General features: G+C 42.3%; 1 protein-coding gene across 1 annotated transcript in view; it reads left to right on the forward strand.

The window, feature by feature from the left end:
- The window catches only part of HACD2 (3-hydroxyacyl-CoA dehydratase 2), a 96,728-nt gene extending 70,535 nt beyond the window's left edge, over positions 1 to 26,193 (forward strand). Inside the window, exons 5-7 of the mRNA XM_023623642.2 lie at positions 15,987 to 16,108; positions 18,144 to 18,322; positions 23,162 to 26,193. Of these exons, the coding sequence (XP_023479410.1) occupies positions 15,987 to 16,108; positions 18,144 to 18,322; positions 23,162 to 23,244 (384 nt within the window). The 3' untranslated portion in view covers positions 23,245 to 26,193. The remainder of the gene's footprint in view (positions 1 to 15,986; positions 16,109 to 18,143; positions 18,323 to 23,161) is intronic.
- The last annotated feature ends 461 nt before the right edge of the window (positions 26,194 to 26,654 follow it).

The raw sequence follows: 26,654 nt of genomic DNA on the forward strand, positions 1-26,654 counted from the left end.
TAGTAGCTTCCCAGATAAGCACATGAAATTTACAGGCAGGGAGCTTAAGTGGTTTCAGCTTTGGTTATATGTCATCAGCTTGAATTATAGAATAACATGGGAAACAAAGCTCTGTGCACGGGACTCTGCTGTCGAGTTGTACTGTCAGTGGAGAGTTACCAATAAGTGAATTCTGGCATTCAAACCAGTTTTCATCCATGGTTTGAAAGTGAAATGAATTAAGAGGCTTATTTAGACTGTTTATTTCAAGCCTAAAGAGGTAACTTTTTGGTGCTACAGCTGGTTCTCCCTATCTGTGGGTTCCGCATTCACAGATTCAACCAGCTGCGGATCAAAAGGCCTATGATGGTTGTGTCTGTACTGAGCATATACAGACTTTTTTTCCTTGTCATTATTCCCTAAACAAGAGAGCATAATAACTATTTATATAGCGTTTGCATTGTATTAGGTATTATAAGTAATGTAGAGATGATTTAAAGTATACAGGAGGATATGCGTGGGTTATATGCAAATACTACGCTGCTTTGTGTAAAAGACTTGAGCATCTGCAGATTTTGGTATCTTTAGGGGTCCTGGAAGATACCAAGGGATGACTGTATATTGTGATGGAAACAGGCTAGTTACCCACATTTTTCTTTTGGGTATTTCCTCTGTCCCAGCACTGTCCAGTAGAACTTTCTGCAGTGGTGGGGATGTTCTGCATCTGCACTGTTTAATACGAGAGTTACTAGCTGTATGTGAGCGCATACTGAACCCTTCAAATGAGGTCGGTGTGACTGAAGAACTGAATTTTAAGTTACTTTTCTTTTAAGCAGCCGCATGTGATCACCGTATTGGACAGTGCAACTTGTAGTTGTTCAGTGTAATATTGTCTACCATTCTCTTGATTTTAGTCAATTAGAGTTTCATATATTTTGTCTTATATGTACATGACTGTATGATATTTTAAAAAACAAATAGTCGAAGGAAATCTATATGGTATATTTGGTATGCTGTACTCTTTAAATCCGGGGATTATTTTAGTACTCCAGATTAAATTGTTATAAAAATCCTGAGGGCAGGTGTGGGAAGCAGTGTGGATGTATTCTCATCTGGTGCAAAGATAGTAGCTGATTAGCTGGTGAGGCAGGAGGCCGTACAGGCCCACCGCTTAGAGGCCTGGCAGCTTGGCCTCTGCAGGATTCACCATGATAACATGGCCCATGTCTGCCCTTGTTGAAAACAATTTCACAGCCTTTTCTCTCCTATTTGAGTTAAAAGATGCCCTAGAAATACAGTCAACATTATTATCCCATTGAGCTCGAAGATTCTCATTTCACACTGTAAAAGTGAGATGATTGGCATGCATCGTGAGCATTGCTAAAATATGCCAGCACAGTCAAGGAAAGTTAAAAATTATTACCTATAAGCTGCTTTTAAACAAGTGTGCTCCACAGTACAATGAGTGGCGTTTTTAAAGCGTTGATTAATATTCACTTGAAAACTTTTAATATGTGGGAGGAGGAACTGTGTTTTAAATTACTTGCTCCTTTGCCAAATTAGTCCTTTATATTCTGTAGCTTTTTCAATATAACTTTATTTCAAAGCATGAATATAGAGTATCAGATAGTTTGATTAAAAATACGTAAATTGACCAGAATACCAGTACGTTCAGCCTCCTGATAGTTGGCCTGCCCAGTGAATGCGGCAGGTCACTGGTCTCACCGGGAATCTTGAAGACAACAGGGGAACCTGAAGAAACCGTCCCCATCCCCCTACTCTGATGAAATATATGTAAAGTGTATTTCAGTTTTTCGGGGAAGAGGGTTCAGTAACCTTTCTCACTTACCCATCTAGAAGCCGTGTATGGTCAGGAGGCTCTCATTACAAGCTGTGATGCATCATGGATCAAATAAAGCATATTACTAAGTTGTCTGCATTTTCCAGAGAGAGGACCCTTTTCGAGTCTGAAGTGAAACCTGGTGCACTTCGGGAATTTGTAAGACGTGACTTGATGTACATGTGTGGGCGCATGCTGAGAGTATGCTTTGCATTTTCGAGGGGGGAGAACTAATTATTAGGCTTGATGCATTAAAGACTTAACTTTTGTTTTCTTCAGATTGCGACCATAAACGTTTGTTTTTAACAGGATGAATTTTGGCATCTTCTCCCTTTTACCTTATTTTGCTCTGGCAAAAAATTACTGGAATAACCAAAAACTTGAAAATTGTGCGTCTCTTTTGCCTTCTGCATTGGTGCTGTCTTGTTTGGTCAGGTTTAAGGAATCTTTTGTTGAGATCTTTGCCTCCAAGAAAAGTATGTTCAGAGCCTCGAGTATAAAAACTAACCAAACTAATCACATTTTTAAATAACACTTTGTAGTTTTTAAAACTAGAGTTTTCGAATGTATTGCATTACATTTGTGTCACGTTTTACCACCTGTAGCAGTGGTTGTCAGCTGGCAGCAGATGTCTCTCTCACAGGTGGGTTTAACAGGAAGCTCAAGGAGAACCTGGTGACTGGAGGGTGCCCACGTCATCTCACAGGAGCAGCAGTGCTCACTCAGCTAGTGATTGCGGAATGGAGCCAGTGCTGTGCAGTCGGAATTTTTTTTAAAAAAGGCGGAAACCCAGATTTTTTTTTTAAGTAAAATCTCCCAATTTAAAAAACTGGCTCAATTTTTTTCCCCCCTGAGGAAGATTGGCCCTGAGCTAACAATAATTGCCAGTCTTCCTCTATTTTAGATGTGGGTTGCTGCCACAGCATAGCTACTGATGAGTGGTGTAGGGCCGCACCCAGGAACCAAACCTAAGCCACCTGAAGCGGAGTGCACTGAACTTAACCGCTAGGCCTCTGGGTCGCCCTTCAAATATTTTTAAAGCACTGTACAAGCCCAAACAGAACATCTGTGGACCAGGACCATGGGCTGGTTTTAATATTTATGCTCTGGGAGATGGTATTCATAGCCTTTATTTTTATTTTCTGTCTTACTGAAATTTTTGCAATTATTAAACAGGCATAGAACAAAAAGAACCGTGAAGTTTCACAATATATATGGCCACTTTCGTGTTCTTTTGACACGTCAGTTACGTTTCTGACAATGGTGAATTCTCTCTGCTCTAGAGTGTTGGGTCGGCACACTGGGAAGCTGCATTTGGAGGTTTCGGGGCAGACTGTGGGGTGAGTGTGCCCCAGCTCTCCCCGTGGGGCCATGATAACCTACTGCTGTGATCCTAGACTGGATTAGATATATACGATCAAGGTTGGGCCTAAATATGACCCCATTCTGCTGCGATCCCCATGCTTGAGGTGGGTTGAAGGAAATAGTGGCATGAAAACTTTTCAGGTAATAACGTACTCTTTGGAGGTGAGAGAATTAAATGGAACTCAGGAGGACTATTGGGAAAGGCTAGCAGCTGGTGAGATCCTTAGACATCCCAGAGTTGGTGGACGTAGATTAGCCTTCAAGTAGAGGGAGAGAGGGCATCATCTTGGTAAGTAAGCCAGAGAGGCAGCCGCCAGCCTGCATTGAGTCACAGCAGTGGCTGGCATAGAGAGTAGGAACTTAATGAATATTTGTTGAATTGAGTTTTTTCCTTTCGTGGAATAATAATACCTGCTATTTATTAGATGGCTAGCACTTTACTAAGCACTTGATATGTTTTTCCAATCCTGCAACAACCATGCATGGGCAAATATTATCTCCACTTGCCATGTGAGGAAGCTGAAGCTCAGAGAGGGTAAGTAACTTGCCTCAGGACATGCAGCCTGGAAGTCTGGAGTTTGACTCCAGAGTTATACTGATTAGAGAGGAGGCTGGTTGTAGTAACTAGCTAGGCTGGTTGAGGAACTTACCACCCTTCCTTCATGTTTTCCAGGAAATGGGTTGAGTACATGGTAGCATTAAAGTTGGACTGAAGGGACCGTTTTAGCATTCAGACCTGCATGTCTGACTTTGTCATAAGTGCAGAACTGATTGTGCGCTGCTTGTTGACTGCATGCTTATACATTTTTCTCCTTGCATGTTCAGAAAAGTTGATTTCATGACCAAGAGTTGTTTTGCCAGGCCAGAACATTTTACTAGGCCATCATCCATGTCAAAAAATAGTCCTTAGTTATTGTGTTGTAAAGGAAAGAATTTATTAACCAGTTTTCTGAGTCATTGTAGATTTAAAAAAATACACATTATTCTCTCCTTTAAAGGGGAAGAATGTTATTATTTCTTTATAATATAACCCACATTTTCCATAGAAAAGGAATAGTATTTTCTGGTTTGTTTACCATGTACCCCATCATGGATTTTTTTAATAAATGCCACATAATGAAGGACACTGTACACATGAATTATGTGAAAAGATACACTAATCCAAACATCCTTTTTTTAAAAATTTATGTCAATATTTATTATGTTTCAACTTCTTTCTTATCAAGGGTGAAATTCCTTAAGTAGATAACTAAATGAGTTTCATTTTTGTTCAAAAAGCTTTAATAAAGTTATGGAAAGGACCAGCGTTGTCGTCAGAATTGTCCTATTCTCCAGCCCAAGCCCTCAGCTGACATCACCAGCCAGGCACTAGCCCTGTGGCCCTCCGCCTCACTCCCCCTGGGGAGCTGCCCTTCTCACCCAAGCCTGTTCCAGCAAATCAGAGAGCGTGCAGGCTCAGACTGCACATGGGTCACCATCTCCTTAGTCATTCATTCTTACTCACTCAACAAATATTTATTCAATACCTTCTATGCTCCAGGTATTGTGCTAAGTGCCAGGATCCATGACAAAAGGGAAATCATGGCACTACCCTCCCAGGGCTCTCTGTATGCTACAGGAGCAGAATCAGCAGACAGCAATACCTGGTGGTGGGATAACTGATAACGCAGAGGAAGGATGTGTTACACTTCAGCTGCCCCCGTGGAGGGGCTGCACCAGCCTGTCCAGCCCCTGAGGAGCTGTTCCAGTCTCCCGGGCCCAGTTGTTTCCCCTCGTGGGGTCATCTTGGGGACTCAGTGAATTAACACAGTTAAAGCACTAGAACAGTCTTGGTCCTTAGTAAGTGCTTAGTAAATCTTAGCTACATGTTAGCTGTAACATAACCTAATCTTTGCAGACAAATTTTAGTGACCAACTTCTGTACGACTGTTTCGAATTCTTTTCTATGTCCTGAGGTTTAAAACAGATATAATTGACTTTTCACATAGAAATGAATATGGCTTTTATACTTATTAAAATCGTTTCACAGTTAGCTGGTGAAAATTTACGCATAATTACTTTTATCATACTTAAGGAATAATTAGCCCTGCTAATGGGAGTTATCATTATCTTAATCATCATTATTATCCTAATGTAAAGCATTTAGTAAAAATCTGATTTTGCCTTAAAACGAAACTAACCCCTCTTCAAAGCAGGTTTGTGAACCTGCCCTCAGGGCGTTTACAGTCTAAGACAAGAGAATGCTGATAGAAATGGAGGTCAGCATTAGGTCTATTATTCAAGTTGCCCTCTCTTGGTGTGCTCTTAGTTATATGTTTGTGTGTGGGTGAGAAGAAGATTGGCCCTGAGCTAATGTAGTATCTGTTGCCAATATTCCTTTTTTCTTCCCAAACGCCAGTACATAGTTGTATATCCTAGTTGTAGGTCATTCTAGTTCTTCTCTGTGGGATGCCACCACAGCATGGCTTGATGAGCAGTGTGTAGGTCTGTGCCCAGGATCTGAACTGGCGAACCCTGGGCTGCTGAAGCAGAGTGCGCGAACTTAACCTCTCAGCCACGGGACCAGCCCCCTGTTTATATGTTTTGCTGTAAATGTTCTTATGCCTTTTTTGTGGTTATATAACCCACCTCTGCCAGCTGATTTGGAGGCTTCATATCAAAAACAATATATCTAGAAATGAAGTAATAGTTGTATTTGCTTCTAATTGTGCCCCCAGAGTGGTTGCTTAGTACTTAGGTGATTTTTTTTTTGTTTTGAAATAATTTCAAATTTTCACAAAAGTTGCCAGAACAGTGCCATACACTCTTATTCCATTCACTCAGATTCCCTAACTGTTGGCATTTTACTGCCTTTGTGCCATTGCCTACTCTTCTGTATTCATATACCCCTTATCATTCATCTTTTTCTCAACCTCGAGAGCAAGCTGTACCTGAGTCCTGTCAGTCCTGAATACTCCAGGCTGTGTTTCAGACACTCTCCTCCATCACCTGCATACGGCACTCCGGTCAGGAAGCCAAGGTTGATGCAGCACTGGGTGTCATCTGCACGCCCCATTCACGTTTCACTAACTGTCCAAACAGTGTCTTTTTGTTTCCTTTCTAGAAAGGCAAATATTCACTAAGTATCTTCTTTGCTCCAGATATTGTGCTAAGCACGAGGATACCAGGGGAAGGGAGAAGCATCTTTGGGTGATATTCCTGCCACATACATATTACATTTAATTGTCCGGTCTCTTCAGACCCATCAGTCTGGAGGTACTTTTTTTTTTTTAATTTCATTTTTTTTTAATGGAAGATTGGCCCTGAGCTAACAACTGTTGCCAATTTCCCCAAAGCCCCAGTACATAGCTGTATATCCTAGTTGTAAGTCATTCTAGTTCTTCTGTTTGAGATGCTGCCTCAGCATGGCTCGTTGAGCCATGTGTAGGTCTGCTCCCAGGATCCAAATGGGCGAACCCTGGGCCTCCAAAGCAGAGCACACGAACTTAATCACTCGGCCACAGGGCTGGCCCCTGGAAGAACTTCTTAGCCTTGCTCTGTCTCTCACGTCCTTGACAGTTTTGAAGAGTCTAGGCCTTAATTTATGTAGGGTGACCCTCAGCTGGATCCATCTCGTGTTCCCTCATGACCAGTACAAGCCATGCATCCTTGGCAGGAATGCCACAGAGACAGTGCCATGTTCTCTCAGGGCACCACATGAGGGGCAGTGTCGTGACTCCCCATCCTACCCCTGGTGCTGTTGACTCCGATCACCTGCTCCTCTTGGTGTCTGCCAGCTTCTCCACCTTCAAGTCACCGTATTCCCCTTTTTATTGATTAGTTTTTTGTGAGAATGACTCCTGCCTGTATCAGCCACCTCTATGATGGTTACCAAATGTTTATTCTCTATTTCTGTCACTTCTTTTACATGTATTAGTTGGCGTCCTCCTTTAAGGAATAGCTTTCCCTTTCTCCCGTTTATTCATTCACTTATTTGTTTTATCAGTTTAGGCTCATGAATTCCTGTATAATTGTCTGTGATGTGGCCAGTGGAAGCCGTTTCTCCCTGTCCTTTTTTTTTTTTTTTTTTTTGAGGAAGATTAGCCCAGAGCTAACATCTGCTGCCAATCCTCCTTTTTTTTTTGCTGAGGAAGATTAGCCTTGAGCTAACATCCATGCCCGTCTTCCTCTATTTTATATGTGCGACACCTGCCACAGCATAGCTTGATAAGCAGTGCATAGGTCCACGCCTGGGATCTGAAGCGGCGAACCCCAGGCCATCAAAGTAGAACCTGCAAACTTAACCGATGTGTCACTGGGCCGGCCCCATCTCCTTGTCCTTTTGACTTGTCTCCAATGTTGAGCATTTCCTTACTTTGTGACAGAAAAGATTTCCAGTCTCATCTTGTACTTCTCCTGCCCTAGTCCTGGAATCATCGATTTTGCCAAGGAGCCCTGGTTCCTGGTATTTAGGAACCAGGATCTGGGTAGTTGAGATGCTTCTTGCTACTGGGATGTTAATGCTTCTAGGTCCTCTCAGTAGAGAAAGCTAGGAGAGAGACACATACACACACACACACACACACACACACATATATACACACACACATGTATACATACATATTATGTATACATATAGACTCATACACAGGTACATCTAACAGCATTTCTATAGCTCTTTGTGGGTGTAGGTATGTATGTATATACAATATGTGAATGTATATACATTTTTAGGGAGTCTCAACAAGTTAAACTGAGGAAGTAAAACAGGCTAAAACAAAAAGCAATGAAGATTATTTGCAAGGCAAGGCTCAGGGAAGAAGACTCATATGAACTCTAGGGGACTCGTCAGGGTTTGTCTCAAGTGCTTGTGCTGGATTCTGTCTGCGGTCACTGATTCAAAACTCAGCCATCTCCCAGGCATATGGAAGATACCTCTGGACTGCAGTGACCTGGAATTTTTCATACTTTACTCAGTCCTTGTCAGTGAGGCTGTTCCTCTCGGTCTCTCCGGTGTCAGCTCCTCAGAGGTAGGCCACATTTTTTTGAGAACTAATAGCTTTCCTGATGCTAGAAAATGATCACATTTACCTTACCCGTTCTCCAGGCTCTTCCTGTATATAGGTTTCTTGTAAGTTTTCTTCCAATTTTTTTTTCCTGCTTTTTCTCCACCAATCCACCTGGTACATAGTTGTGTATTTTAGTTGTGGGTCCTTCTAGTTGTCGCATGTGGGATGCCACCTCAGCATGGCTTGAGTGGTGCCGTGTCTGCACCCAGGATCTGAACCGGTGAAACCCTGGGCCACGGAAGCAGAGTGCACGAACTTAACCACTTGGCCACAGGGCCAGCCCCATAAGTTTTCTTGATTTCGCAAGAGAGGTGTTCTTTCCATGACAATGGGAGGGGTGTGCATGTGTGTGTGTGTTTAAGACCCGAAGCCCAAGAAAACAAGTCAGAACTGTTGAGAGTTTAGGTGCACAGAGCTGGGTTCAACTTCTGAAAGCTTTACTTTCTTCATCTGTAAAATGTGGGTTCAGTAAGGCAGTAATATGTGTAAAAATGGGCTTAGCCTCTAGTCAGAGTTCAGTAACTATTAGGTATAATTATTTTTACTGCTGTTGTCACCATAATTATTTAAAAGAGATTATTAAAAACAAAAAAACAACCCAATTAGAAGTGGGCAAAGGACCTCAATAGACATTTCTCAAGAGAAGATATGCAAATGGCCAATAAACACATGAAAAAATGCTCCACATCACTAATCATTAGGGAAGTGCATATCAAAACCACAATGAGATGCCACTTCACACTCATTAGGATGGCCAATGTCAAAAAAAAACAATGAAAATAACAAGAGTTGGTGCAGACATGCAGAATTAGAACCCTTGTGCACTGTTGGTGGGAATGTAAAATGGTGCAGTCGCTATGGAAAAGTTTGGTGGTTCCTCAAAAAGTTAAATATAGAATTACCATATGACCCAGTAATTCCACTTCTAGATATTATGTACCTGGAGTAATTGAAACATATTGGAGACCCATGTTCATAGCAGCATTGTTCACAGTAGCCAAAAGTGGAAACAACTCCAATGTCCATCAGCAGTTGAACCAATCAACAAAATGTGATGTATACAAACAATGGAATATTGTTCAACCTTAAAAAGGAAGGAAATTCTGACACAAGTGCTACAACATAGTTGAACCTTGAAAACATTATGCTAAATGAAATAAGCCATACACGGAAGGACGCATTTTGTATGATTCCACTTAAATGAGGTACCTAGAATAAGCAAATTCTTAGAGACCGAAAGTGGAATAGTGGTTCCCAGGGGCTGGAGGGCAGGGAAATGGGGTTGTTATTTACTGAGTACAGAGTTTGTTTGGGATGATGAGACGTTCCGGAGATGGATACTGATGATGGTACAGCATGGTGAATGTACAGAACTTAACTGAATTACTTTTAAATGGTTAAAGTGGTAAATTTTTTGTATATTTTACCACACACATAAAAAAAAAGATTACTGAGATTTTAAGATGACGTAACACAAAAAAAGTGCTTATATGTGTTCTTATAAGAGTAATTCCTTTTTCCATGATGTCTGTTGGTTATAGATGTATTGATCCCCTTCCCCAGCACACACGTACACAGTCTGTCATAGGAAGGCTGAAGAATGACATTTGTAGGGGTAAACAGGTCATAGGAAGGAAATTGGGGGGGGGTGGCCAAATGGATCTAGAACCAGGGGTTCACCTGTGAGCCAAATCTAGCCTGCAATTTGTAATGGTTTTTACAGTTTTAAAGAGTGTAAAAACAACAAGGACGAATACATAACAAAGGCCATGTAGGGTACAAAGTCAAAAATATTTACTATTTACCCCTTTAGAGAAAAAGTTTGCCAACACCTGGTCAGGAATGTAGCTGTGGACTGAATTGTGTTCCCGCCCCCTCCCCAAATTCCTATGTTGAAACCCTAACCCTAATGCGATGATCTTTGGAGATGGGGCCTTGCAGGGTAGTTAGGTTTAGATGAGGTGCCCTCATGAGATTGGTGCCCTTAGAAGAAGAGACTCCAGAGAGCTTTCCCTCTCTCCCCACCATGTGAGAACACGATGACAGGGCACCAGCTGCAAGTCAGGAAGAGAGCTCTCGCCGGAATCCAACAAGCTGGCACCTTGATTGCAGACTTCCAGCCCCAAGAACTGTGAGAAGATGCATTTCTGTTTAAGCCAATCCAATCTGTGGCATCCTGTTATGGCAGCCGAGCAGACGAAGACAAACATGCGCCAGTTTTGCCAAGAGCAGACGCTTGTCCTCGCCCCTTGGATCTTACCACAGTCTCTTCTCTGCACAAATGGAAGGGCATGAAGAAGAGAAGAGAACACTTAGCGTAAAGCACGATCAGGAGGTTTTGTTTGAGATAACTAGAGTGGTAAGCAGCAGGTTCCAGAATGCTAAGAAGAAAAGGGTGTCTACAATAGTGATTTTCTTACATGGCACCATCTGTTTTTCTTTGAATGTAATAAAAATGACAGCTTTTCATGTGCTGATATTCCCTGAGCCTTTTAAAGTCAAACACATGATGCTATTTGTGTGTAAAGGTTTTTCTCTTGTGCCCATTTGTTTCTCCAACTTGGATTTCTGTGTAAACTCCCCTGGCTGAATTACACAAGCCGCCCACACACAGCGCCGCCTCCCTGGCTGTAGAGTGGGGGGCGGGAACCGCACGGCTCCCTGCGCCAGGCCAGGAAGACCTGAGGCGGCTGGCCCCCGCCCCTCCCCTCTCTGTGCCACAATGGTGAATGTGCAACTTAGAAACATGGCTTCAAGATGGTTTTTGGCAACCACCCCCTTGTCTTCCTCTTTTCCTCTGTAAACCTTAATAAATCCCCTTTGCCCTAAATGCCTCCCTTTTCCCTTAAAAGGTAGTAATATGCATTTAAAGTAAACATATTCTTTTTTTTAAAACAACTTTATAGAGGTACAATTTATATACCACAAATTCACCCATTTTAAGTGTGCAATTCAATGCTTTTAAGTAAATTCACCAAGTTGCGCAACCCTCACCATAAGCCAGTTTTAGAACATTTCCGCCACCACACTGTGATCCCTCATAGCTTTAGAAGTGAATTCCCGTTCCCACTCCCATCCCCTGGCAGCCGTTAATCCACTTTCTGCCTCTGGATTTGCCTTTTCTGTGCTTTTCAAATAGATGAAATCGTACAATGGGTGGTCGTTGGCATCTGGCTTCTTTCGCTCGGCATGCTGTTTCTGAGGTCCGTCTGTATTGTGGCATGGATCAGCATTTCTTTCCATTGTGTTGCTGACTGGGACTCTGTTGTGTGGATGTACATCACATTTTGTGTATCCATTCCCCAGTTGCTGGACATTGGGTTGTTTTTACTTTTCAGCTAATGTGAGTAATGCTGCTATGAACATTTGTGTGCAAATCTTTGTACAGACATATTAAACCTCTTATTCTTGATAATTAATAAAATTATGTTTCTAGTTCTTAATTCAAAAAGCAGCTGAGTTGAACATTTTATAACCCTAGTGCTTTGCCTCTCAAAAACCTCTCCAAAGCTAAACTGGCTCTGTTTTTACTTCCATAGGACTCTCAGTTGAGTATTTTTCTCTGGGTCACTGGCCCTTGGTAGAAAGGAGGCTCCCTACTTGTTAGGAAAATGTTCCTAACTCCTGCTTTCAAAAGACAAAAAGAGAGGCAGCCCTGGTGGCCTAGTGGTTAAAGTTCAGCACACTCTGCTTCAGCAGCCCAGGTTCAGCTCCCAGGCGCCGAACCACACCACTCGTCTGTCAGTAGCCATGCTATGGCAGTGGCTCACATAGAAGAACTAGAAGGACCTACAACTAGGATATACAACTACGTACTGGGGCTTTTTGGGGGGAAAAAGAAGGAAAAAAAGGAGGAAGACTGGCAACAGATGCTAGCTTAGGGCAAATCTTCCCCTGCAAAAAACAAAAACACAAAAAACCCAAAACATGTATCATTCAAGTTAAGGGGCATTGATTTCACACATTCCTTGTGTCCAGACCTGTGTTGGGTGCTAAGGAAGCCAACTGAGATGAGACCTGGACCCCTGAGACCTGAGCTTTGGGGAAGCAAAGGGCCAGGGAACTATTCTCATGCTATACACTCAGCAGTCAGTAATGAAAGGAAGTCTTTTAAGTTATTCTCTCTTGTCCTGCCTTATTTGATAAAGGAAAATTATTCTTAAGAATACTAGGAGCTGGCCTGGTGGCATAGTGGGTAAGTTCGTGCACTCCACTTCAGTGGCCTGGGCTTCGCAGGTTCAGATCCTGGGTGCAGACGTAGCACCACTCATCAAGGCATGCTGTGGTGGCATCCCACATAAAATAGAGGAAGACTGGCACAGATGTTAGCTCAGCCTCAATCTTCCTCAAGCAAAAAGAGGAAGATTGGCAACAGATGTTAGTTCAGGGCCAATCTTCCTCACAAAAAAAAAGAATACTATTGAAGTCCCTACCCATTTTTTTTCCAACTAAAAGAATTTTAGCTCGTGCAAGGAAGTTAGTACTAGTCAGAGTTTCAGGCCTTTTCCAAACAGAGGTTACGTGCACACCCCTTTCTAAAGGACAGCAGCTGGAAGCCCTGTGGGCTGCCCTGCAGGTCAGCCTCCCACCCTTTGTAGGGCTTTCTTCTGAGCAGTCTCAGTTTGGATATGTCCAGGGCCTAGGAGCACACAGCTTCAGGAGGTGGCCTATTTTATTAGTCAGCTGGTTTGTTACACAGTTTTTTCTTATTTCGGACCAGGCATTTAACTTCCTATTAATTTTTTCCGTTAATCGCATGTCCATCTGCCTCTTGCACATGGTACCTTTTACATTTTGAAGTAATTAACCCTCTTTCCTTTCCCAAGGTAATTTCTGCTAGTTCAGGGGTTCTTATAACCGACTCTGATCCCTAGGTGGGGTTTAATCTATTTATAGTGGAGTAGTTGGGAGGAAACTATTAATGTGGCCAAATACTGTTTGATTGGTTGGTTGGTTGGTTGCCTGGCTGGCTGGTTGGTTGGTCGGTTGGTTTGAAAAACTGCCGACACCCTCTTGGCTCATGTCAAGCTTGTGGTTCACCAAAAACTCCAAATCTCTTGGATTCATAAACTGAGTCATCTCCATTCTGTACTGGAGTCATTTTGGTGTTGCTGAATCATATATAACTTTACATTTAGCCTTCTTAAATTTGATCTTACTGGGTTTTTTTTTTTATTGTGATAAAATTTACATTACAAAATTTACCATTTTAACCATTTTTAAGCGTATGGTTCCATTGCACTCAGTACATTCCCATTGTTGTGCAACCATCACTGCCATCTGTCTCCAAAACATTTTTCATTTTCCCAAACTGAAACTCTATACCCATTAAACAATTATTCCCTGTTTCGTCCCACCACTAGCCCCTGGCACCCTTCTGTTTCCACTTTCTGTCTCTCTGAATTTGGCGACTCTGGGTACCGCTTGAGTGGAGTTATACAGTATTTGTCCTTTTGTGAAGGGCTTATTTCACTTAGCAAATTGTGTTCAAGGTTCATCCATGTGAAAGCATATGTCAGAATTTCCTTTTTAAGGCTGAATAATATTCCATTGTAAGTATATACCACATTTTGTTTATTGATTCAACTGTTGATGGGCATTTGGGTTGTTTCCACCTTTTGGCTATTGGGAATAATGCTGCTATGAACATGAGTGTACAAAATATCTGTTCGAGGCTTTTAACTCATTACATTCTGCCCATTTTGTGTCATTGGATAATTATCTGTAAATCACATAAGCTTGATCTCTGACTCTACTCAAATCCCTTAATAAAAATGTTGCACTTTCTGTTGATCTGAAGATACCATTTATACAAAATCGTCATTTCCCACATCTTCAGGCTTTTGTAAGTTATGCCATGGTCTTCACAGCTGGACTCAGAGCAGACTGCTTTCACATTCAGCCTGAGTCTAAGTTTATTCTAGTTCTTTTGGTTCAAGTCTAACTTGGGGGGCTGGGGTCAGGGCGTGTGAGTCAAATCACCTCTAGGCTGGATTAAAGTGGAAGGTTTGGGGCGTTTTGTTTGTTTTTTTATTTGTCTTTTTGTAGGCCACTGAGACTACACAGAAACTAATATCAGGTATCAAGAAGCAGGAAATGTAGTCTTAGAGTGACCTGATTAGGACTGAATTCGTTTGCTCCACAAATATTTTTTCATCTCCTACTTGTCAAAAACACATAGTGCTTTGGGAATCAAAAGATGAAAAAGACACATTCCTTGCTTTTAAGACGATTGCAATGCAAAATATTAGAGGAACTTCTGCTGTAACCCAGAGATCTTTAAGCAAGGCTTCAACCCATGGCTGTAAAAACCTATCTCCTTAAGATGAGGAGGATTACAAAATACATCAGAAAGCAAAGTGCGCTCTGAAGTGATGTTTTAGTCTCGATGGGTTTTAAGCAAGGATTTGGGGACAGACTGAAAAATGAAACATGAAAGCTTTAGAGGTGTCTGGCTTTTCCTTTACTTGGGCTAATCTCAGAGCACCAGGAAAACAAAAAGTCCTCTTGCTCTTGACAGTATCCAATTCTTATTATTTTTAGAGAATGGTAACTATGCATTTATGAATTTCTTTGTCAGGGCAATTTAGTTAATAGGTATGTAAATGACTACTTATTTCATTGTGTAGGTGGATCGCTTCGTGTACGCTTTCTGAGGAAGAGTGTAAGTGCTAAAAACTCTTAACGCTGCAAATGCAAAGAAGCAGAAGTTAGTTAGAATGCCATACCCCTCTTGTCTTAGGTGTTAGGAATGAGACAGGGAAGACCCATCTTGTAATGGAAGTTTGTTCGCTCAGTGGAATTTCTCATTCACATCCAATTTGAACTGCCCTTTTCCGATGCAGGAAAACCTAAGTGAATTGGGCTGCAAGGTTGTTTCTTATTATTGGTTTTCAAGCACCAAGGATCATTATAAACCTAGCTGGGGTGGCGTGGGGGAGGTGCTGATAGTTAATATCACAGTAATAAGTTTTCATGCAAGATTTGCAGTCTAAGGCATCTAGTGAAAACATCCCCTAAGAAAACGCCTAAGGCTTCTTTTAAAAGTTTGTTGTTTTTTTCAGCATGAAAACAACTTCAGAGGAGGCTGAGAATTCCACAGCTCTTCTGGCTTTAGTCACCTCCTGTGATCAGCACGGGAACTTCCATAATCCTTGAGTTAAAGCAGGCCGGCCCAGGAAGAAGTCACCAGGGGGAGAGAATAAATGGGCCCTCCTGGGGAATTAGCCTCATCTTCAATTGTGTTTTAATCATTACATTACCCTGCTTTGAAATTTCCTCAGATTCCTAGTTGTCACGCAAATCGAATTAAAATTCTTGCCAATGGGTCCAAGCCTTCCACTACTTTGCCCTTCTATGCTTCTTATCCAGCTTCTTTTGGCTCCCTCTGATATCACTTCACGGTCTCCACAAACAGGCTGGCGAACAAACACGCAGAAACTCACCGTGTCTTGTTTCTTCCTGTCGGTTTACAGCTCATAGAATTCCCCATCCCTGCCTCTTACTCATCAGTGACCTGATTCCTTCTCACCTGCCCCTTATCACTTGGCTCTATACAGTTGTCACAGGCATGTTCCTTTATGTGGCAAGCTCTGTCTGAGCTGTGCTATGGCTACTGAGGATAGAGACCAGGGGCTGTGTCGACTTCCTTCAACCTTCCAGCTCTGCAAGGGGCAGGGAGCTGGCTGCACATTGGGAGCGCTGCTTTGTTAAAATGCTTCACGGGCTTGCTTGTGCTTTTGTTTTTCCTTCAGGTGCAGAGTGAAGACAGTGTCCTCCTGTTTGTCATTGCCTGGACCATCACAGAAATTATCCGTTATTCCTTTTATACGTTCAGTCTGTTAAACCACCTGCCTTACCTCATCAAATGGGCCAGGTAAAGAAGGACATGCAATGAAAACTAAGTTTTGAAATGATCCATCACTGCATTGGCCCTTTATTGTCTAAATATTGCCTCCAAGTTCCTAAAAATAAAATTATACAAGACAGAGGTTGGGTAGAAATCTGGTCTGTAGATTTTATCTATAGATAAGGGACTCTACTTAACTCTCATTAATAGAAACACTGTCTTAAATTTTTTTTTAAAAGATTTTATTTTTTTCCTTTTTCTCCTCAAAGCCCCCTGGTACTTAGTTGTGGTTCCTTCTAGTTGTGGCATGTGGGATGCTGCCTCAGCATGTCTTGATGAGCAGTACCATGTCCGCACCCAGGATTCCAACCGACGATTCCCTGGGCCACCGCAGTGGAGCCCGCAAACTTAACCACTCGGCCACGGGGCCGGCCCCATATCTTAAATTTTTCGTACTTAAGTTATTTTTATTGGGTCAGTTCTTGTTAGTTAAATTATTTGATAGAGATTTGATGTAACATCCCCTTTTTGTCCATATCAAAATTTCCTGATGAGCTTCTGCCATTATGTTCGTTTTTTAGCCCACGTCCAATTCTCGTTCTCAATTTCACCAACAAGTTATGACTCTTAAATTAGTTTTTAATTAATGGCAACCGTTGCATGGCAGTTTTAGCTTGTTCTCAGTTTTATTTTGCTTTACTTGTGTTATGAATTGGATAAAAGGCTGACAGTTCATCTGTTTATCTGAAGTAACCCATGAGACTGTTGCGAGCAGTTTTCTGAGTTGGGAAGGACTCTGGGGAGGAACAACAGAGCAAAAGGGGCGACACTGTCTTTGGGGCCCAAGTGCTTCATTTCATGGAAGGACAACGGTAGTTTCTAAATAATTTATGAGCTCAGTAATCAAATTGGAGCCATAAACCCCTTGTTTCCAACATTTCAAGTATGTGAACTCCTTCTGCCTTCCTTCCGTTCTTCCTTTTTTTGCAATAAACATTTTTATTAAGAAAAGGGAAGAATGGGAAAAACAGCAGTTATTAACCAGCCTGGGCAGGCATTGTGAAAGCCGTCCGCCCTGGTTAGAGGGAAAGGTTATTGACAAGCCCTGATTTTACTAGTGGAGAACATGCTTCTGTCTCTTGTTTCCCATGGCCCGTGGAAGATTTCTTCCTCCTCCACCGTCCTCCTTAGCATGGCTGAAGTGGGCAACAGGGAACACTCTTCCTTTCACTGTCACAGGTTTCTCAGCACAGTTCCTGGGCCTGGAAGTTGGTAGCCCAGTGCTCACTGTCAGCCCCAAACAGCCAGAAGCTTTTTAAAATCTGAGCTGATGGTTTCTTTAGAATACTTATACCTGGAAGAATGACTTCCAGTTAGTTCCGTAGGACAAACCTCTCTCTGAATTCTTTTTGAAACATAGAGAACTCCTTTTTAAGTGAAAAAAAATTGTGTGGATTCTCCCATGTGATAGTAATTATGGTTTTGAAAAATTACATAATGACCAAAAGCTACCGTGAATTGTTTAATGTTTCTTAAATAGCATATATCTCATTTTTTACAGTAGCGTGTACAGACATTTGAATAATTGTAGCAGTATCCTCATTGGATGCGCTGTTTTCTTTAGTCCACAGCCCGGGCTTGGCGTACATTGTAGGGATTCCTAGACGCAGGCTCCGACACCTTCCCCGACTCCCTGCAAACCCCAACCCCACTCGCACCCCACAGGCAAGACCCTTCGGTATAAACCATGACTCAGTGCCCCTACTTTACCAATATTTGGCATCACCTTAGTTATTTTAGGGAGCTATTTTGAAGAGTTGTTTAGTCAGACCAAATTTTGAGGCTGACCAAATATGTTTATTTTCTTTTAGAACATTCAGAAACATACCTGCTATAGACCCTTTTCAAAAACTGGCTTGAAAAACCTGAATTTAAGCAGTGGGTAAACAGGAAAATGTATAAACAGAGCTTTCTAAAAGACCAGTACTGATGAGAAGGGTGGAAGTGTGTCTTTCTGCTAAGGCTGGCTTTGAGCCCCAGTGTGAGTGTTCTGTTGTTTTAGGTACACGCTTTTCATTGTGCTGTACCCCATGGGAGTGTCGGGAGAGCTGCTCACCATCTACGCTGCCTTGCCCTTTGTCAGACAGGCCGGCCTGTACTCCATCAGTTTACCCAACAAGTACAACTTCTCCTTTGACTATTATGCATTCCTCATTCTGATAATGATCTCCTACATTCCACGTAAGTAAACACTTATGCATATATTTGTTTATGTCTTAAAAAGTGGCTTCACAATAACTAGAGTTAAATGCCTTTGGTTGTTTTTCCACCATATCCAAGCAAATGTAAATCTAATTTATTGGGAACGCTTTAGTTTTTATTGAATGCTGACTGTCAGAGGGAATTTTCTCTGGTAGTAATTGAATAAAGATGAACCCTTCTCAATAGAGCTGCCAAAAGGCACCCTTCCCAGTGTGTGGGTTTGAAACACTGAATGCCAGATAGGTTCAGTGTCTGCTGGTGAAAGTATGGGGGAAAACAGCCATTAAAGCCCTTACCTTGACTTTTTCTGTCTCAAGAACTGCTTGTTTTGCTATCTGAAGAACATTGTAAAGAGATTTTTGCGTTTTTACTGTATCAAGATAGAGTTACTTCATTTTTAAGGAATCAGTAGTTAACCAGAAACAAATAACATAAAAATAGATTTTTTTCTGTATTTCTTATTTGGAAATAAGCATGAAAACCATCTGAAGAGGACATGGTGTTCTCTTCAGAATGGTTTCCAGTTATTTTAACAGTATTGCTACAGGTTAAATATATGGATAATCACATGTGCCTGTCAGCATCCCCAGAAAGAAAGAAGAGGCCTTGTTTGAGGCTTCTATGAAGTGAGTCCTGTTTGCTGAGGAAGAGTTGTTTAGTCCTTTTCTCAAATTCTAATGTTCAGTTGAAATCCTGTGAGTGATTTCCACATACCCGAAAGGATCTTGTTCTACCCAAGGATATATGAAGTTAATGTTTCTTCTCATTTAGCTATTTCCGTAGCCATTGTGGCTCTGAATCTAATTTTAGTCTATAAGATGCTGTATTCTGCCCTAAACCTCGGGTTAAATTCAGACCGGAGGAGTGGGTTTTCCTTCAGCCCACAGCGTGAACTGAATGAATCACCCTAACAATTGAAAACGACATGTTTGTGTGTCCCTCTGTGGAAAATTGTATTTCATGCATTGTGAGAAAAAAACTACATCCAGATTTCATGTGAATGTTTATCTTAGGGAAATTCTTAGACCCAGGTCTGCTTCATGATTCATTTTCCACTCTTTACGAATTATCAAGTCCTCCTCTTTGGTGCTGGAACCACAGTGGCTAAAGGCCATCTCTTTTCAGATGCAAAAGGTAGTTGATTTTTAAACAAAAGATAAATATGGAAGAGTCTAAAAATTTAAGTAATAAAATTGTCACTGTTTTTCACCTTTCTAATTTTGTTCCCTCAGAGTTTCATTTTCCAGTCTCTAGAGCAACAATTCCTAGTCAGAGAATTGCCACACCCAGAGTAATATATAATATCCCAGGGGGTACCACAGGATTTATTTAAATTCAACATAAATTTTTGAATGAATAGGAGATAGATGCTGTGTTTGATAACTTGGAAGGGGGCAGGGAAGAGATCATGAAATCGAATCAATAGCGAGATGCTACCACATTGGCAGAAATCTGGGGCCCCTACCTCAGAGTCGCTGCAGGATTTCCAGTCTGTTGAAGAAGGAGGGGCTTCATTCCAGAGCAGCCTGGCTCTGTCTGCACCCCCTAGTCTATTTTACGCTCTAGTGGCAGCCAGTGCCCAGCCCTTTGGTTCTGCCTGCTGACTTCGTGATCTAGTTAAGGGGCACCCCTCCCTGGTGATAGGATTCTCGGGAAAACAAACCCAGTTCCGTGAGATGTTCCTTCTTGGCCTTAAGATTGAGAGAGAGAAGAGAAAAAACACAGCCCTCAGGGCCAGCTGTATTGCAGAGTGTGGGGCAGACTCTCCTCTCAACAGAAGTCTGCTTTCTTCCCCTCCATTCCTTCCCCCTTCTTCCATCCTCAGCCTCCTTGTGGTAAGGACCTGGCCTAGTTAAAGTCTATATGATTTCTTTTTTAAGGCAACTTAACTCCTATAGACCAAGAAAAAGGTTTGATTCCAAGTAAAGATTAAAAGATTCCCTCCAAATCCCTGACTTCCCGCCCAGGCTCAAGATGGCAGCCCGGACCGTATCTCCTGCTGCAGATCATTTCTGTCTGCTGGCACTCACTGTGCCTCTGGCCTGAGCCAGTTGCCCTCCATGTTTTCAGTAGTTTCGGTTGTTAATATTGAGACCAGTTCGAACAGTTCATTGCAGCCAACTGCACATTTCCAACTTTCCAAAACTTTGTATTTATAAGAATAAAAGACAGAGTTAGGAGAGGTTGCTGTTGATAGGCAGTCTTCTTTACCAAATTTGGTTTTCTTCCTACAACTTAAGTTTATTTTCATCTTTAATGGGAAGCTGTTGAGATACCTGTCTTTATGAAGCAATACCCCTTCTTTATGGTCCTGACCTATTGCTGCATATGCAGCCCAAACTGTGGCCCGTGAGCTGTGGCCTCAGGGGTTTTCTCATATTGGGGTGCTTTGGAGTCGCTTGCAAAGTGCCCCTCTCCTGCTGTATGGCAGTTGCAGTATGTGCAGTATCTGCAGGCTCATTACACATCTGAGTCCTGTTTACATCCCCCCCAAACTGGCAAAAGTTGGTTGTAGGCGTGGGGGTAAAAAAAAGAGTGAGAAATGAGAAGCATCGATGTAGGGTGAGGGCACCGAGATGCTGGGCACTCTCCACGTTGTCAGTAACCATAACCACACCTCTAGTTTTTAGAGAAACTGAGAAGAAACTTGCTGCAAGCAGAGCATCTCCAGTTGCTCTCAGCCTCCAGGTCCTCCTCTCCTAGAGAGAAAGTGAGCCCATCTTCTTAGAGGGACACGGGCCCAGGGACTCCCACAACCCCCACCCCAACACACCGGAGACAGACACACACACAGGCACAGCCACTGTCTCCATTCTGTGTCCTGAACTGGGAGAGCAGGAGGTAGAATTCTAAAGAGCCTATTGTCAGGTCGAAATTTTCTTAGGGGTTTTCTTCACTGTAGCTCAATGTAGTTAAAAATAGTAGCCATGCATCTGGAGTTGTTTCAGTCATGATAGTTGGGTTCAGTCTGAACATACGAGTAATTCAGATGGAGACAGCATCACCCAAGTTCTGGTCCCCAAGAAGTCACTACTAGAGGTATCGAGAACCTACAGCCTGGTACCTCCATTCTCCTGGCCTCCCACACACATTCCTTTCTCTTGGGCACTTAGAAACCTCTGAAGGATATAAAGAAATGAAAGGCCACGTCTGCCTTCCATTTCTGACCTCTGACCCTTCCGGTAGCCAGCAGGCTGTTGCCTACAGGGATGAAGGCAGACCCCACCATCTTGCCTTAACTGCCTCTAAGGGCCTAATGAATGGCTTCTAGGTTGTCATCCTCCCTCAGACCCGCTGAACCAGCTGTGAGGCTGCAGCCACCTTAGATGGGGCAGTGTAATCACAAATGCAACCAGTGGAAACGTCCTTAACGTACTTTGCCACCAAGTTTCCCTTTACTAAAGTATATCTATAGAAATTTGACTGGCCCCACATATGTAAATGCTTACAATTAGCATTCCTTATGGTTTAATTATATCTTTACTTCCAGTTTTTAGATTATAGAGCTTGTCAAATTTTCTGGCTTTCGTACTAAAATAGCTCTCTCCCTGTTGAATTATATGCACGAGCTGGGTCTTTTCTGTGAATAACTTCCTGCCTGCAAGTGGTGAGTGGGGTGGATGGCACCCTGTGCACCCCCAGCCTCCTCTGCAGCTTATCAGATCCGTGCCACACACCCACTGATGTCTTGGAGTACTTTGGGAAGATCGTTTGAAATTTGGCCAACTTGGAACCCATTTAAAAAGGAAGAAACTGTCAGGGGAGAGTTGGCAGCAGTAAAAATTACCTCCCCAGAGAGACAGGTTACTGTCTAAAAAATAGAGATGGGAGCTGTTGGGAAGGGAGGGAAGGAAGGAAGGAAGAAGATAGCACTCCACATCGTCTTACTGCAGGTTTTTACATGGCCATTGAGCCCCCAGTGTACAGTCACCTTGTGGAGACCAGGCGGCTTGAGTTGGCAACTCCCAGCAGGGACACTGTGGGCATTGAGGTGGGACAGTTCTTAGTGGTGGGGAACTGTCGCACACTGCACGTTTTGGCGTTCCTGGCCCCATGTGCTAAATGCCAGTCACCTGCCCCCTTCCCCCTAATTCCAAATACTCCCTAGGGAGGCAGTACCACCCTGTTCTTTTGAGATTCAGTACTTTTTAAAGTAATCTGTGAAATGACCAAGAACAGACTCTCCGGTGCCTAAGATGCTGGCTTCCTTTTCACAAGACTTCTACACCCAAACCTGGTGTGGCTGTGTCAGCAGTGTCTCAGCACTCCTCCTTCCTCAGTCTCCCCATTCCAAGAACAGCCTTTCTCAGGAAGTACATTTGGGAGATCTGCCCAGGTGACAGAGCAGTGACCGGGCTAGACTAAGTCAGGAGCCCAGAGCCCAGTGCTAACTTTGTCAGTAATTTGCTGTGAAACCCCTGGCAAGTCGCCTACCCTCTCTAGGGCCTGAATTCCTCCTCTGAACAGGAATAATAACTCCATCACTAGAATTCTTCACCTGGTTCTTGTGAAATCAGAGAATAAATGTGAAGATAATATGAGGAAGTGTAAAGAGTATTATTTGGCAGCTCTGTGGCATCTTGACTGGTAAGGATAGTGACAATAGGGTCTGTCATTCCATTCCACACCACCCTTCCCCCTCGGCTACAGCGGGGAAAAGGTAAGTCTCTGCGTTTGCCCTCCCTTCCCAGCCCGCCTTGGTGCCTGCCTTATTGCTGGATGGGAAGGGAGAGTCCGAGAGCACCTGCAGTCCAATGCCTTAAACAGAACGCGCAAGTTTAAATGACCTCCTTAACCACTTCTTTCTTTTCTTTCCAGTTTTTCCCCAGTTATACTTCCACATGATACACCAGAGAAGAAAGGTCCTTTCTCATACTGAAGAACACAAGAAATTTGAATAGTTCCTGCTTCCTGCACCCCTCAAAAAAAAAAACCTTTTCAATGACAAAAAATGCTGCAGACTTTTTGAGTTCCTAATACATTTCATAGAAAATAAGTAAGAACTGTTTTTAAAATATTTAAAAAATAAAAATAAAACCCAAAATTCAGTATCACATGGGCCTAGGATTTTATTTAAAAAAAAAAAGCTGTTACATGAAGCATCCTGGCCGGTCGAATTCAGCATGCTCTTTCAACCAGAAATACCCAATATTTATGATGGCGCTAGAAAGGGATTTGGCATTTTGTATCCTCCTGTTTCCTTCCTGGATCTGATAAATATGGAGCTGTAACACTAAGTGCTGGAGAGTTACGGTGCGAGTGATGAAGTTGTACCCGCTGAGTGCCCAGCTTGCAGCAGAGTCGTGTTTCAGTCTGCAGTGCGTTTAGTTAGCGTTCGCTTTTCAAAGTGCTTGACTGCATGCTGGAAACTTTGTATTTTTGAAGCGGCAAACTTTGTTCTCTGGAATGCTCTGAAGTTGTGGCTGGGCCCTGGCCCCTCCCCTCTAGTGAGTGAATTATACAGTGTATATGTCTGTGAAGCTTTGGGGTAGAACCTTAATCAGAAAACAACTAGAACCTTTTGTCTGTCTTCACTTGAGTCCTCACTGCCTGCCACTGAGAAACAGTGCTTGAATCTACTGAGTTTGTGTACATTGTAGAGAACCTCCCTTCTCTGGGGCTCCGCCTCGATCGTATTTTAGCAGAATGACAGTCCTCAGAAACGGGAAGCTCAGTCGCTAGTAGATGGCAAGTGCCTTTCACAGTCCCATTCTCGGAACACCTGTGGGAAAGGCATTTGCCGATAGCTGTTCTCCTTTATGGACCTGACACCAGTCCAGGCCCATGGGAGTAGAGAATCTGTTATTGAAAGCACATGGAAGGTGTTACTTTAGAAACGTAGTCCGGAAGAACATTCAGGAATAGATTTATACACTCTTATTATTTGATTTTTAAATTTTCATTCAACTCTTCTGTTTGGCTCCTTCTGCTTGTGGTCCTGTGTAGTCCCACCGAGTTGTGAGTCCAGAGGCAGTGCAGGGTTCCAGCTGGGCAGTCGTGAACCAAAGGCAGTATCCTCCACACATGCTGGAGCAGCCAAGAAATGCTTTAGTCATATGGACACTGTCTAATTAGCCATTTAATGTCTTCATACCATTTAACGGCTCAGCTGTCCATTTACAACTTTTCAGGAAAGGGTTGGATGAAAAAGTAAAGCCCAGGTTTAGGCATGCACTAGATTTTAAACACAGAACGTTCTTGTGGCACCTTTTCTTCTTAATTGGTTGCTCTTTAAAACTTCAGAGGTCTGGTTTGCTAGCTTCACGAGTAGTTTTCATTTAAAATATAATTGCTGATATCAGAAGAGTATCATAATGGGAGATAATTTTTAAGTGCTTATTTTCATAGAAGCTTGAAAATTAGGATGAAAATGAGAAGAAAGTATGCAGCCTAAAATTTAATGCAGGCAAATATGTAATAAATTATTTTTGAATTGAGCATTAAAATTCTTCTTAAAATCACTCTTAACTGGGTCTGTTGAGATTAGAATCTATTCTTGTACTTCATGAACACAGTATGTGGGAAAGATTATTTTTCATGCTTTTTCTTCTTGCAAAATGTATTTCTACTATAAAATAAAATCCATTTGAGTTCTATTAGCCTTATTACTTACTTGGGGGAAGATTTTTTTCAGTTGCTTTAGGAATAGTTATAGAAGATGGGATGAAAAATGTAGGTTTTCCAGGATTGCCGGATTGGCAGTTCTATTCAGGCATCTATTATAATCTGTCAGTATTTATGGAAAACAGTCTGTCGCGAACAGTGGAATTACAGCAAATTGAACTTTGGCAACAAGAACACAGCAGACAGCTCCCTTCTCAATAATGGTCTCAACCCCAGTGTGTATTTTTGTCCATCAACATTTAAAATGCTCTTGGCAGATAAGGAAGGAATGTCACCACGTCCTTCCATCACCTCTCAGTAACTGGTTTATCTCTAACATGAATTAACTTATCCTTTGAAGTGGTGGTGTTCTTTTATGAATTGACAACGTGTACCGCACCAAATGCCACACCTTCTTATAAAGTGTGAATGAGGAAGGTGGTATTGGGTGGGTATCTTGTCAGACTGAGCATTTTCACTCTGGGGCCTAGTCAAAGGCATCATCTGCCCGGCTGCCCACCTGACTAGGTGATTCAGATCCCCCCTGGGGGACCGCCTTCCAGCAGGGAATTCTTTGAGGTATGCGGTAGTGCTTTGTGGACACGAGCTGCTAACCTGCGTCTTGCTGTGTCCTGTTTGCTAGGGTTGGGATCATTCATTTAACACATCCTGGCCATTATCACAGGCCCCTTGAGACTCAGTCACGGAGAAGGCCCTCCCCTCCCAGACAAACACGCTCCTCTGGAGAGAACTTCCACCAGGAAGGGTTTTGAAGATGCATAGTTAAAGAGGCGTGTGAAGAGATTGTGCCCTCATTTCCACTTGTCGTCTTGGTTATTCATTTATAATACAAGGTTGGCATTGATGTGGTACAACCTGCAAATTATTTTCAATTCTGAGTTTCAGATAAAACATTATAAAACATCAGAATCAGTACATACTGCTCCTTTGAAATTTGGGTAAAAAATTATACAACCGTATATATAGTCATTTTTGTATTTTTTCTATGTTGTGAAAACCAGAATTGTAATTTTATAAGTCTTTGATTCACTAAAATTATATAATTTAAATGTATTTTTTGTATATTTAGAAATAAGGAATTCAAAGACTATGCTTAACTTTCTATGCATGCCTTTGGAAGCTGTTTTTACCTGATAATGTTAATGTGGTAATAAGTTGTCTTCATAAAATACTGATCTGTGTTGCATTTCAAAATAAACTGGTGTGTGCTCTGCCTGGATTTGAAATGCTGGACAGCGAGTCTAGTGATTTCTCAGATTAAATTGGCCTGAGTGTGGTGGTGTAGGAATATGGAAGAGTTTCCATTTGGATTCCAGCTCTTTCTTTGACAATTTAAAGATCTATTTCTGCTATTCATGATGGTTCTGCACTTACAGGAAAAATAGCCAGGCTCTGTTAAGAGGTTCCCAAAAAGTCATTATTCCTGTCAGTCCGTCTTCAAGCCTACCGCGCCCCCTCCAACCTGGCTGCAGAGGGACAAGAGGCATTCCTCATGTGAATGACCAGGAAATCTGAGAGATTAATCCATAAGAGATTGAGGACGCTTGTCTCACAATGATTTCTTAATCTAACTTTGCTAATGTAAGGTGAGAGGGGAAACACAATGTTCATCTTACATTAAAACAAGACATGGTCAAGTGTCTCCTCCTGAAGACGCCTCCAAATACAGAACTGTCACCGGAGCTGC

This window comes from Equus caballus, chromosome 19 (genome assembly GCF_041296265.1).
Source record: "Equus caballus isolate H_3958 breed thoroughbred chromosome 19, TB-T2T, whole genome shotgun sequence".
In the NCBI taxonomy this organism is placed as follows: Eukaryota; Metazoa; Chordata; class Mammalia; order Perissodactyla; family Equidae; genus Equus; species Equus caballus.